The sequence below is a fragment of the Psittacula echo genome (assembly GCF_963264785.1).
Source record: "Psittacula echo genome assembly, chromosome: Z".
NCBI lineage: Eukaryota > Metazoa > Chordata > Aves > Psittaciformes > Psittacidae > Psittacula > Psittacula echo.
Genome location: NC_137742.1, coordinates 11,913,408 through 11,928,062, shown reverse-complemented (window position 1 = coordinate 11,928,062; position 14,655 = coordinate 11,913,408). Strand labels below are relative to the sequence as shown.

The 14,655-nt window shown below is 43.5% G+C and overlaps 1 protein-coding gene and 1 pseudogene across 2 annotated transcripts in view; one reads left to right on the top strand and one right to left on the bottom strand.

The window, feature by feature from the left end:
• The window catches only part of LOC308231686 (phospholipid-transporting ATPase FetA-like), a gene marked incomplete at its 3' end in the record, with an annotated part of 68,126 nt that extends 56,999 nt beyond the window's left edge, over positions 1–11,127 (bottom strand). The window contains exons 1-2 of the mRNA XM_080637348.1: positions 11,013–11,127; positions 4,764–4,842 (exon numbers count right to left, since the gene is read on the bottom strand). Of these exons, the coding sequence (XP_080493474.1) occupies positions 4,764–4,806 (43 nt within the window). The 5' untranslated portion in view covers positions 4,807–4,842; positions 11,013–11,127. The remainder of the gene's footprint in view (positions 1–4,763; positions 4,843–11,012) is intronic.
• On the top strand, positions 90–746 carry LOC308231835 (eukaryotic translation initiation factor 4E pseudogene; annotated as a pseudogene). Its single transcript has one exon. The product of its transcript is annotated as a eukaryotic translation initiation factor 4E pseudogene (transcript).
• Positions 11,128–14,655: the final 3,528 nt, after the last annotated feature.

Sequence of the window (14,655 nt, the reverse complement as noted above, 5' to 3'; positions counted from 1 at the left end):
ATTTCCCTCATGGGAAATTATGTAAAAATAAATACATTTTTCATACTGAATGTCTGTTGTGGTAAAACATTTCCACAGACCGATCAAAGATGGCAGCGGTGGAACCAGAAACAACTCCCAACCCTCAGCCTTCAGAAGAGGAGAAAACTGAGCCAGCAGCACCTAGTCAGGAGGTTGCCAGCCCTGAGCAGTATATTAAGCAGCCACTACAAAACAGATGGGCACTCTGTTTTTTCAAAAACGACAGGAGCAAAACTTGGCAAGCAAATCTTTGTCTTATCTCAAAGCTTGATACTGTTGAAGACTTTTGGGCTTTATACAACCATATCCAGCTCTCTAGTAATTTAATGCCTGGTTGTGACTACTTGCTCTTTAAGGATGGGATTGAACCCATGCAGGAAGATGAAAAGAGCAAGCAAGGAGGGCAACGGCTAATTACACTAAACAAACAGCAGAGGTGAAGTGACCTTGATCTCTTCTGGCTAGAGACACTGCTGTGCCCTGTTGGGGAGTCATTTGATGACTACAGTGATGATGTATGCGGTGCTGTTGTTAATGTTAGAACTAAGGGTGATAAAATAACAATATGGACAACTGAATATGAAAACAGGGATGCTGGTACACATATAGGGAGAGTATACAAAGAAAGATTAGGACTTCCTCCAAAGATAGTGATTGGCTATCAGTCCCATGCAGACACACCTACTAAGAGTGGCTCCACCACTAAAAATAGGTTTGCTGTTTAAGGCAACACCTTCTGAGTATTCTTTCATAGGAGACTGCATCAAGCAATCGAGGCTTGGGACCTGAACAAAAGCCTCTTCAAAAGCAGAGTGGACTACATTTAAATTTGATTTCCATCTAAGTGTTGCTAAGATTTGCGAGAAGTCTCATTCACCTTTGTCTTGTACTTCTGCGTTACATCTTTTTTTTTTCTCTCTTTTCTTTTTTTCTCCTCTATTTTGGCTGAAGCAACCATTTCCGATCAGAACTTGAGTACACTTCACCCCTCAATTCATTAATGTTTTCCTGGTCCACTCTGTAATAGCTTGATAGAAACATTACTATTACAAGGAAAAAATAATTGTTTATCCACAGTATTGAGAAAAGAAGTTGCACTTCTGTACCTGCAGGAAATGACTCTGTTTTACATTTGCATTGTATGCAGTAACATTTTACTGGTTTGCAAAAAGAGTATGGTGCATACAGTTTTCTAGCAATTTTTTTTTTTTTACAGCATTACCTTTACTGTAACCTATGCTGATGGCTCTAGATTAATTTATTTGTTTTCCCTATTTCATACCATTAGTGATATTCTATGATTCTAACATTTCCTATCAGATCTGAATGAGAGTCCCAGAAGGCAGTCAGGCTTTATGTCTGTAGAGCGAGTCTTGGGCTGTCTTCTTCATAGGCAGCTGCTCCCCTGCCAAACTCTGCCCAGAGATGTTCAAAACCCAGCTACTCTGGAGAACAGGCTATCGCTTGCAGCAAGAATTAAAACCCAGTGGAGCTTTCCAAAAGCCCTGGCTCAGTTTATATCCATTCTCTTCCTTCTACAGTGCCCCTAGGCTGGGCTTTTGCAGATGAAGCTGCAGCAATGACTGCTCTTGCCATTGACTGGAAGCACACACCTTGAGATAAGTTTATTTGTGTAGATGAGTTCTCCACATTCCCTATTTCTGTTTGGTTCATGGATAGTACTCGGCCATTCCCATCCTCAAGGTACAAAGCTACAGTGCTGAGTTAAGCTGCTTTGGGATCAAGCCAGTGAGCAAACACATTCCACATTTATCGGCCATCACCAAGGCATGATCCTTATTTCTTCCCACACGCACCATGAACCGAAAGTGTCCTCATTCCTCTCCGTTTCGTCAATGTTCATTGTAGGTTAACCTCAGAGTAAAGGATTTCGGGCATCTTTTACAGAGAAATACTACTGCTGCTTATCTAAGAATTGTGCTTCCCCACTTCAGCTGGAAGAGATTCATAAGGTTTGATCATCTAGGAACTGGTTTCCTCCAACAGTGTTTCTGCGTCTGATATGATACACACAGCTGAGTTTTACTTACATCCCTGGTTACTTGTATAAAGAACATGAGGCCTTGGGTGACATGGTTTAGTGTGGGATATCCCTGCCTATGGCAGGGGAGTTGGAACTAGATGATCTTAAGGTCCTTTCCAACCCTAACTATTCTATGATTCTATGATTCTATGATCTGCATAAAAACTCTTTATCTCCAGGAAATTTAGAGGATGTAACCTGTCTTGTTAAACCATTCCTATCCTGAAAGACTCTTCCAATATTGCCTGCATCCCAGCTCATGTGAAAACAGCCATTTCTTGCTAGGGACAAACAGAAAATTATTAGTGTTCTCACGGGAGCAATTGTGATCCCAGTTTCAACAGCTGATGCCTGAGGTAATCCATAACCTCCCATGGAAGTCACACCATGATCATGGCTCTTCTGTAAGGTTAACTGTCATTGAGCTTTGTTTTTAGAAGAGAGATATAGAATCATAGAATCATAGAATAGTTAGGGTTGGAAAGGACCTTAAGATCATCCAGTTCCAACCCCCCTGCCATGGGCAGGGACACCTCACACTAAACCATGGCACCCAAGGCTCTGTCCAACCTGGCCTTGAACACCACCAGGGATGGAGCATTCACAACTTCCCTGGGCAACCCATTCCAGTGCCTCACCACCCTCACAGTAAAGAATTTCTTCCTATGGTCTTCCCGTCAGCAGTACTGACTCTACAATGAGACCATGGGATATTCCCCGGCTCTCAGGCAGCACAGTCCTACAAACTTCTCCAAAACAAAGGCTTATAAACTGTTGGATTAAAATAGCACTTCAAACCTGGCACTTATTCCAGTGAAATGTTTGCAAGGAGCAATCGCAGCTTTTGGGCTGCAAGGCAAAAGAATTAAAAGGGAAAGAAAAAATGCTCTTTTAGCTTCCTGTTATGGAAGCTCACCATTCCCTGATCACCCAAGCTTCCCCTATCCTTCTCTGAACTTCCTCCAGTTTGAATTCATGGGTTTTGAACTGGTGATAAATATGTGCATAAATGTGAAAATAAATTATTTTTCACTATAAATTATGGGGTTTACATCTAGGAAGATCTGAGTTTCTTAGGCAGTTGGCTGAAAGGGGAGCTGAACACTTCTCTGCTAAAACCCAAGGACAGGCAAAGCACAAAACTTTCGTAGTACAGCAACATAATCTTTCTGATAATCAGAACAGCTACTGCTTTACAAGTGGAGATGCCCTGGGTGGACAGAAGCTCACAAGCAAGCCTGTGCTCTCATTTCCAAAACCAAGATGGAGAAAGAGACCTGGTGCTGGCAGAGATCATTCCCCAGGAGCAAAGACAAACTTCTCTTCTGGGACTATCGGAGCAGTAAACGGATGCCTCTGTCTTAACACCAGGGTTCACAGTCTGCCCTGTACCAGGAAGGGGAAATAGCAGGACAATTGCAAAAATAAACCCTTAGGAAAAAGCTATTCAGTCTGCTGAGCTCAAAGAGGTTGGGAAAAAATAATTTCATGCCAAAATACAAGTAGGGCACTAATCTCTGTGTTCATCAAATACAGGGAGAAACACCCTGAAAGGAAAGGCTAGAGACTTTTCCTCTTCATAGTGTCTGCAGACCTGGATTCCTGACCAGAGATCACACCCAGGGCCTGGAGGCAAAGTGATAGAACATGAGACTCAATTCAGTGGCTCCTGCTGCAAAGTCTGATGAAGATGCACCCTAAGAGGCTGTACGAAGCTGGCCCACTTCAAGGATACACTAGTAGCCGTCCTGCTGGACTTCCTTCAGGTGTTCATCTTTTCAGGGATTTCTGCTGAGAAGTGAGATTGTGCTGCAGAGAATGACTGCTCCTACCTTCACACCTCTTTGTTTGGATGCCATATGGACCTCACACGGAGAAATTATTAGCACTGACAAGAAAACCACTAAACCATGTCCCTAAGCACCACATCTACACATCTTTTAAATACCTCCAGGGATGGTGACTCCACCACTTCCCTGGACAACCTGTTCAGTGCTTCACCGCCCGTTCAGTGAAGATTTTTTCCCTAATATCCAATCTAATCCCACCCTTATGCAACTTGAGGCTATTTTCTCTTGTCCTGTGACTTGCTATTTGGGAGAAGAGACTGACCCCCACCTCACTACAACCTCCTTTTAGGATCCCCCTGAGCCTTCTCTTCTCCAGACTAAACCCTAGCAAGTCCTTCAGCCTTTCCCCATCACACTTGTGCTCCAGACCCTTCACCAGCTCTGTTGCCTTTCTCTGGGCCTGCTCCAGCACCTCAATGTCTCTCTTGTAGTGAGGGGCCCAGAACTTGACACAGTTTTCAGAGTACATCAATGCATTTCATCATCAAAACTGCATCGAACCTTCACACTTACTTGCTTCTGACGTATTTTATAAACTGCTTGGGAGAGAGCAGTGTGCGTTGCTCACCCATGACTCCCCAAAAAGATCTTCACAGGAGAAACACCAAAACACAACATCCCCAAGCCAGACATGTGCCATGACAGAGCACAAACAGCAGCCTGTTCTGGTCCACACACTCAACAAGGTACTATGAAATGCAGGAAAAGTAAATGAAGTGTTTCTTCCCTTGCCTTCTCTGCAGGTGTAAGACATGGTCCCAGACACGATCTCAAGGGTTCACACATGTGCTATGTTTACATTTCTCAGTTTGCCACCAGTGACAATGACTTTACCAGACTGCACTCACCTCTCAGTTTCTTCTTTCCAAATTTTAATCCAAATAGAGACATCCCAAAACTTTATTTTAGTCCAAATCCATGGAACTTCTGCAAGAGAAAAGAGACGGTAATTCACAATGGGGGTTTCTATCCCACAGGATGACATGACTCCACACATACATGTAATTCCATGCCCGTAAAATGGGAAAACCAAACTCCTAAACACAGTGGCCAACAGCTGCAGTTTATCACATAGTGTGTTTTAAAATGCAAAACCATCTCAGGTTTGCAAGTTGCACTGCATCAGTGTGGGCTACCTTACCTGGGACATTTTGACCTGTTAATCTCCTGACATGGCACAAAGAAAAGGTCTGTGAAGAAAAGACTGAAAAAGATATTCTTACAACCTTGGTCTGATGTGATAAGGAGAAATACGCACAGAGTTTGTCCTTAAGGTGCAAAGGAGCTGTGTGATTACCCAGTGCAAGGCCAGCCTCCCTGAAGAGGAGGAAGCAGCAGGAAACACTGGTTTCCTGTACATCTGCCTGTGCTCAACATGTACTGGCTCACACTGTTGTTCATCTGCTGGTCACTCGCTGTGCTTGGGGTGGACTAACCTGTATGGCTGTCAGTAAAATTTCTCCCCATCAGCTGCAAACTTCTGGCCCAGAAGCCTAAACCCAGGCACAGAAATGCATCTCAGGCACTCAGCCTATCCTGATATGCAGAGGAACTGAGGACTAAACAAAATCACATCAAAACCTGTTGGTAATGGAACTTTCGGTTCCAAGCATCCAAGTTTATTTGAAGGATGCAATGGAGATGTTCATGCTGACAGCCTGTGGAGATCCATGGGCACAGTTATAGCTGGCACTGCCTGGAACGCCTGACTGACTGGGAGCCTGAATCAACAAGAATGCTGTACCAGTTACTTAACTGGTCAGTGGAGCCAAGCAGAGACATTTGAAGGAATAGTGATCTATCTGGACAGAATGAAGATTTTGCACTTTATCCTACGCTATCTGTGCAGAGCAAAGGTGTCTAAGGAGACGAATGTAGCAAACATATCATATTTTGGAAACACACAGATGTGAATACAGGCTACGCCACTGCCCAAACACAAACCTTATACAACATCATCAGACCATGCTCGGAGAAGCTTGGGCTCCACATCTTTTCAGAAAATGAAGTTAAACTCTAAGGAAAGCTCCACAACCATTGCATAGGTCAAACATTTCTGCACAGATCTCTATTCCAGATGCTAACACAAAGCTATATTTAGCTGCTGCAATTCAATGGGCCTGAGATAAGGCAAACAGCAGCAGGTAAGCTCCAGCCAGCCAGCTGAGTTCGACATACCCTGAGTCCAGAGCAGTGCTGCCTGCCACTGATTGTGATGTCTGGGAGCCCCTCTGTGCCTTCTGTGTTTGAAGGAGACCCTTATTCTATTCACTCATGTAGGTCCAATTGTTTCTGTTCACCAGAAAAATTGCTTTGCCAACACATCTCCCCAAAATGTCCTCTGTCCATGGAACTAAACCACTTAAGAGTTACAATATTCAATGTCACAACCTAAAGCTTTCTCAACCCTACTGACCAACCTTGCTTTCCATCCTTAACTGACCTCAGCCTATAATTTTCAACATATTTCTGCCATGTTTTAGGGTTACTATTGTGTCTTACAAAACCTTCTTCACTAAGACTGAGAGCTTCCCATCAGATGGTGGAAGAAGTGAGACAACACTACCTACATACCCAGAGGTAAAGACCTCACATTTCCTAGAGCACCAGGAGCCACAGATCTGATAATCACTGGCAGCACAAGGATGCAAAACGTTGGCTGGTTGTAATCATCTCATGGCAATCCTTCTAAACTCCAGATCTTGCTGTATTTTACAAACATTTTAGAAAAGCTATCCCCAGCTACCAAACCTCTCCCAGCTGTGTACTCAATTGACAAGGCATATAATTTCAGCTGAGAGAAAAAAAGGATGCTTATATTTGTGAGGGAACAGAGAAGAGGGGGTTGTTGTAAGCCTTCTTTCAGCAGTAACAACATGAAAGAAACAATAGAGTTATGATCTCATCTTGTAAACAAAAACCTGAAACTTCCTTCAGTTCTGACACGTCTTTTGCTAATTATTGTGATTCTTTAATCACTGGTTTCTGGTGTGACTGCAGTATGACAAGACTGCAACAATACACTGTTTTGTCATGGAGGGCATCTTTAATTCCTTCAGCTTCTTAATGGCTTTGATTAGCACTGCATTCATTGAACATGTTCACTCAGCGGCAAATTTAAATTACCATGGCCAGCTCAAATATGTACAGGCTCACTATTCCTATAAAACCTTGTCTTTTAGGGCAGATCTGGGTCATAAATTTGCCATATCCATTTGTACAAGTTACCTCTCCAGTACATACACCATCATGCAGATTTAACATAGAGCTTACTTAGTTAAAGCCTAGGAATTATGAATCCTTCTCAAGCTGGCATGATACTTTATGCAAATCTCAGTTCTTAGCTTGCCCAAACCACAATGTCATATGAGAATGTGTCAGTATTCAACGGGCACACACACAGTGGCATTAAGGACTTGACACACCCCTATTGCACTGAGGTGTACCCTTTATTGTCATAATATTGCAAATATCTTCCTTCTCTGCTTTGTTATTGACTCACACACCTAATCCTCATACTCCTTCACCTAACAAATTGCTCTCATGGTGGCTATAGCTCCTGTGTGGGCCTGCCTGCTCACACCTCTTTTTTACCTTTACACTTCCATCTATTTTCAGTCTGAGAGTTCATTGACCATCAGCTGCAAACATCAGAACAAACACAGACAAATGGTGGCCTTGTTCCTTTCAGTGGTGTGTCAGGTACTGCTCTCATTTCTGCTAGTTATCACAATTTTTACAGAGAGATGTGGTCTCCTGGCTGACCTCAGCTCTGTCCGTCTTCCAGTCCCAGGTCTTTTTCTTGGGGTATTTTGGACTCTCCATCCTACCTGCAGGATCAAACATCTTTGCACCTGTATCTATCAACAATCTCCATCAGAGTATTTTTTGTTCCCCAGATTCCACTTGCAATCAAAATTCATGTCCTGGATCAGTTTTCTTTACGAATCTCTCTATTTTTTAAATGTAAGATTTAGTTGCAGTCCCAAAATTACAACAAAGGGTCTTCAGCCCAATATCACTCACATACATTGCTATGGTTTTAATTTCCCTTTGCACTTTCTGGAATAAAATTACCTCTGTCATGTTTCATTTCCACACGCCATGAAGTACTTCTCAAATTTTGGTAAGACACCTTCAAAGCCTCCTATTCCTGAAAACCCATAAAACACACAAAAACTTTCTATAGTCAGAAAAAAGACAATTTCCTGTTTGCCTTTTTTTCCCTGGCACCAGCTATTTTCGGGGGCAAAGTGAAGCACTGCTTCCATCTCCTAAAGTTGCCTTCCACAGTCTGTGACAGCCCTTCTGAACGTTTTAGTGTTGTTCCATTTTCCACTCAATTATTTTATGGTTGTTTTGGGTTTTTTTTTTGTTTCTGTTTGAACAATTACGCAGGTCCCGCTTTACAGGACACATCACTTCCCCATGTTTTCAGAGCCTATAGCAAAAATTATTTAAAGTTCAAATTCACAGTTCCTCATTTATGAGGATTTGAAGTATAAGCTAAGAATAAATTATCCCTTCTCACTATAGAAGGCTTTTGTATCTACAGATTGTCTAGCTATGGCTTACACTTCTGCAAAGACAATCCACTTCCTTTATGGCTACTGACAGTTTAATCATGGGCTTTGAGCAATATAATATCCACAATGAGAAGCTAATTTGACAGATATTGAATAGGGAAGGGATGCTTTCTTGTAAACCAAATTCAGCCTTATTTAAGAGAGACAAGAGCCAGATTAAGCTGAAGAACACAAGTGCAAAGCTTCTCCTGCATGAGAGGCAGGTAGCAATGAGCTACAGCACATGGAATTTGCAAGGGCTACAGCCTAATCCAAAACCATGGCTTCCTAAGGGCTGTACTGCAAACTGGATGTGGAAGGAGGCACTTCCCACCACCGCAGTGATGAGAGTCAAAGTGAGAAAAAACATAGCACAACTCAGATAACAGAGAGCAGATGTTACAGATGGAAAACATGGCTAGTTTCTTGGCCTCTCTTCTCTGGACATAGCTACACAGCACATCAGATACAATGATAAATACAAATCAGAAAATACTTGATGCTTCTGCTCCCATCACCTTGTTCCCAGACTCTGTGAAATGATCCATGTTAAACACAATCATTTTTGGAAGGGTTATTTTAATCTGGATCATGGGGTGTAGTTCAATACAGACCAAAACTCCTGCCCAAGCAGTGGTAATAGCAGATCTGAGGGGCCAGCAAATTGTGCTGAATACTAGAAGGAAGCACCAAAGGACCAGGAGAATTAGGCAGTAAAACAAGATTTATCCAGTCATTTTTGCCACCACACATAGTGTGGTATGCATACACCCTAAAAAGCTTAAATAGACATGCCCAGGTAAATAAACCAGACTGCATACCTTACGTCCAGTCACCAGCTCTCCCTGTCAAGTCCATTTTTGCACATGATCAAGATGCATAGTTAATTTTTTTGGTTGTTTTTTAATCTATGTTTAGGCAATGTAACAATCACAAACACTAAACGGTCACAGGCTAAAGTACCAGACTCAGTATACGATAAAGTAGTTTCCAAGCACTGGGCATTGTGACAGCAAGGTTCAAGGCTGCCTGTGCTGATGAGTGTCCTTGGTGGAGTAATGCTGTTAAATACCAAGAGTTGAAACAAATCTAAGTTCCTAAGTTTTGAAAACCTGTCGCTTTAAAATGGATTTGGAGGCACAACTGTAAAATATCAATGGTTTAAAATACATTAGGTCCTCAAACTCCCTGTTTTCTCCATGTCTCCACCGCACACTTGCTGAGGGGGTGCACATGAGGCACTAAAGCAGGAAACATTTACTACAGGTATTGCAGAGAGGAACATCACAGTTTGGAGCAATGGTTGCTAATGCTCTGGCCAGAGACATGGGAAGTCCTAGCACACCTGGCATAGGCTGACCTTGCAATGCTGTTTACTAAGAAGCAGAAAAACAACTGTTACAGCTGAACCCAGGACACCAGGACAGTATCACAAAGGCACGTTTGCAAAGGGACCCCTTTAAACTTCTGCTATATTAACTGTTCCAATCAAACTTTCCAAATTTGGAATCCAAAGAGCACAATGTATTTGCTTTCCCTTATTGAAAGCAAACACAAAATTTCAGCCATTAGAAATAATTAGTACTAATCATATTTTAACTGTGAAACACGTTAGCATTTGTATTTCTCCACCCCTTCTAATATCCTGTTTGAACACCTCAAGAGCAAAACAGGGGATACCATGTGTTGTACCACTCACAGCTCTACAAGTGGGGAAACACAGCGAGCTGCAGAATGGAGAAGCAAAATGTGTGATTTTAATCCCAGAATAAGGCTCCTTCAGGGCTGAAATCACATTTGCCATAATTCAACCTGGTATAAATTTAGGAGGCTATAAATGGTCATTCTTGGCATCAGGGTTTACAGGGAGTGGTGACTGATTTAAATCTACTAGTGTGAAGAGTTTTAATGTAATCCTGAAACCTCCGCAGCTCTTTAAACACCTGAAGAGTTAACCTGGGCGAGGCGAGCAAGCCCTCCATCTGTTTTTTGGTGCTATTCAAAGCTATACGCACACAAACCCACGAAACTGTGTGCTCCTACCCCTGCACTGAAATGTGCCAATGCAATTAGCTATAATTGCTGGGAAACAGACTTCAGCCTGTTATCTGCCACGTTTTAAAGCAATGATCCAATATCCGCCATCTGTCTTCATTAAAACGCTCTTTAAGCTGACACCAGAACGGCAGTCAAACATTCACATCCAGCAAAAGTTAGTTGTGACGCTCAAGTTACCGATGAGCCGCCGAGGCAGAGCCAGTTTCTGCATTCTGCTCCCCCCCGTAACAATGCAAACAATAGCAGCCTCCCCGAGCGGCTGCTGCTGCTGCTTGGGATCATGCACGGCTCGTCTCACTCCACCCAGAAGTCGACCGGCTTGCCCAGAGAAAAAGCTCAACCCCAAGCGCTTTGGTTGAGCTTTGCAAAGCTCTTGAAAAGCAAAGGAAAGCCTTCAAAAATAGGCAAGTTTTCTGCCACCCAGAAAACTGACAGGGAAAACAAACAAGCGGAAGGAAAGCATTTAAATCTTACCCTTGAAGGCTTAGAAAAGTCACAGCAGCAAAGTTGCTGCCTTCCATAGCAGTCTGGTACACTCCTCTCTTCTCATTTTTACACGCAGCTTTATCCCCTCCCAAGATCAACAGCTTCACTCGTAGTTGCAGTGCCGGGACATTCACCTAAGGAAGCAAAGCTCCTTTGCACTGTAGGAAGGGCATCCTGTGCTTGTCTCTGAGCCTCTTAAAGATCCAGGGCTGATCCGCTCTGCCATGCAATGTCCTGGTAACTAAACTTACTGCAACTTCCCTACTTCTTACTTTAGTCACTGTGTGGCTCCTTGCCAAATTCTTCACTTTTTTTCCCCTCCGTTTAATTCTGTTTCCCGTAGATAGAGAGAGTGCAGTAGATCCCTTAAAAACAAAATGTTTTCAGCCCAACAAGCTGTGACAGAGTAAAGCAGAAAAGCAGAGCACCTGGGCTCGGGGCACCCCAATTAATTCCAGAGGCAACTGCTGCTTGCCTTACCTGCCTCCTGCCGACGCGGAAGCTTTCAAAAGGAAACCAAGCGAGTAAAAGACTCCAACATATCAAATTGCTTTAAAAAAGGATGAACTTGGCAAGGGATCCATTTCCCAGGAGAAGCCCCTCTCTCTGAGTCTGTAAGGCTGGAGTCAGTCAGGACTCCTTAAACCCAGAGACACTGTCCTAGGAGCTGATCCCAAGGCTCCACCTCACCCACTTTCCAATAGTTGAGAGTAGCAAAAACTCTGCAGAGAAAGAGCAGAATTGCATAACTCAACCACAGAGCTTCCTCCAGCCAGCTGCAGGATTGCTTCGGCGCCGAAACGTCAGGGCTTGCTCATCCCTGACAGCGTGACCTCCCCTTGACTGCAGGGACACACAACTGGCCTCACGGATGTCAACGGGACTCCCCTCACCAAAACCCCTCAGCACCCTCATGAGCCTCCAAACCTTCCCACTCCTTCTCCCACCTTGAATGAACCAGACATTCACTTTGCTTCAAATAGTTGGACCCTTCAAAACACAGTGCCAGTCCCTTGGCACTTTACTTACCTACTTACACTACAAGACTAACTGGGCTAACTGCGAGCTTAATCCATCTGCTTTCCTATACCTGTGAACTGCAATTATTGTAAGATCAGCATATTCTTTTCTAAGTTGTGTTGACAGTGATGCCTGCCAGAAACATGAAAATTTGTTGCAGGCAGCAAGAGAAATTTTAAGATAAAAGATTTCTAAACGTATTTATAATTGACTTTTTTTTCCCTTCATCTTCTATATTTCCCCACTGGTTTTACATGCACCCTTAGAATTAATTTCAAACCTACCCACAAACCGCTGAACTCGTTGATCAGCTGAGTAATTATAGTAGAACAAGAATCAAGGCTTTGCCAGAGTGTTTCCTAGAAGGTGACATTTTCTGAAGCCCTGTCAAGAGAAAAGCTATGGAGGACCCTGGATGCTGCAATGGCAGTACTCTAGTTATCACAAAGGTTGAATCGCAGAGTGGCAACGAGAAGGATTCTATAGCACCACAAGCAATTTCTGAAGGAAGAACAAGAGCCGATGTTCCATCGTGATGACTCCAGGGTTATTCTTCCAGGCTACACCTATTAGAGACAACATTCATTGAACTGGCTTCCTAATTCCAACACATCCATACAACAGCCAACATGGGACATGACATGTAGGACTAACCTCCTTATGACCCAGGTCATTTTCAGATGGTTTTGAACTGGAAACCATCTACCTTGATAAGGAATTTCCCCTGTGCTAGTCATTTCTCATGTTCTAACCTCCAACACCTCATCTCAACAGCAACAGCCACAAATACCATACTTTTTCTTGCAATCAAAAGTGCAAGGATTTGGATTAATTTGGGTCCTTCTACATGTTTGGAGAACCTCTCGTTCTTCTTTCATTCTGGAGTTTCGCCGTTCTTAGAACTTTCTTCCGCCTTTCCCCCCCATTTCACTATATTAGTTGATGATTCATTCCTCACTACTCCCACTTTCTTTGCTGCTGTTTATACTTGCTTGTTACCACTTTGACCTTGGCAACAGTCATTTCCGCCTTCCTCAACTTAAGTTCATCTCCTTCCTTTTGACATGAGAGTGGACCCAACCATAAAGTCATCTGGCCTTGGGGCTTGTCTAGACTTTAAAATAGTTAACAATTGGGTAGGCTGTTTACTAATGATTTTTCTTGGCACTGAAATACACCTCACATACATTGGCAATTACTTTTTCCCTCAGCTATGCTTTCCCCATGGACTGCAGAGAACTTGCTTATGTAGTAGGGAAGCTCGGCACATGTGGGAGCACTCAGAAGAGCAGGAGTGACTCAGTGTTATGAACTGAGGTCTCTTGTCCTTGCCTTACACTTTGTTCCCTGGGTAGCATCTTCCCAAGAAGCACATCATTTGCATCCTCCTTTGCAAGTTTCTGAGCACACCAGGGAGGGCTGCAGCCTGTAATGTTGTCTAGATTTCACTGCCTGCAGAAGGACTGTACATGTATGCTGGGTGTCCAAGCTCTCACTGCAGTCAGCATGGTTTGGGAAGAGATTCAGCTGATCAGCTGCAGCAAGACATCAGTGAGTTTGCTGTGACCCACAATTCTGGGAACAAGCTCAGCCTGTTGCCTTTCCAGTAAACAAGCTGTTTTCTTGGCCAGGCTGCGACTTCCATGCCATGCTACTTCACCTTTGATCCCTCCACTTTTCCAACTAGTTACGGAGGCCTGGCTTAAAGTGGGATGGATTTAAATTCATGTCATTAAGACCTTATCCTAGGACTGTGTCTGGGAGAATGACTTCCAGTCATTCAGACTGTGCTGTAGTTCAGCTATGATCAATATACAGCCCTGAAGACTTATTGACATGGATGTTTAAGGGATGCCCTCAGGGCACCCTCTGGACCAGACACACTCTCCCTCCAAAGAGCAAAACTGAGAGAGAAGAGGACCCTCTCTGGAGCACATGGGACCCAAATATGCCTGGTGACCTAATAAGGCTTTGAATGGCTTAATATGCCCCTGAGTAACTGGAGAGGGTAACTAGAGGTTAGGAAAGAAGTGGGAGAGAAACATACTCTGGAGCATTCCACAGCGCAGAATGCAAATAAATGCCAGTCCTTGTGAGAAGCCCTCCCTATGTCAGTGCTATTTTAAAATTACTGTCAACATAGATGCTTTCCCAATTACCTTATCTAGCTCAAAAGGAGCACTGATGATCTTTGCTTTCCCTTGCTGTCTTGTAACTGCAGCCTGCTACTCCCAGACTGCAAGGTTTGAAGCTTGATACCACGGCTGGTACCTCTGACTGCAAAGAACTGGTTATGTCTGATCAAGCCAAGCTGGGCTCCCCCCACAGCAAGGTGTAGTGTTCGAGGATCATTTCCAGCAACACAAGTGCATTGCTCATGCTACCCATGGGAGTCACTACTCCAGAAAAGCCTTTCTACATGGTGTCGCAGGTTTTCCTCACAAACCCCCAGGGGTCAGCGTCAGATGACTGAATCTATACTTTACTTATCCTAACTTTTCTCCCCTTTCATAACTAATCCTGGCCAATGAGTTGCTCCTTGTGTAGGTGAAGGATAAGGAGCATGCTTCACTTTGGGGACCACTGACATATCTGTTGTTATGAATGCCTG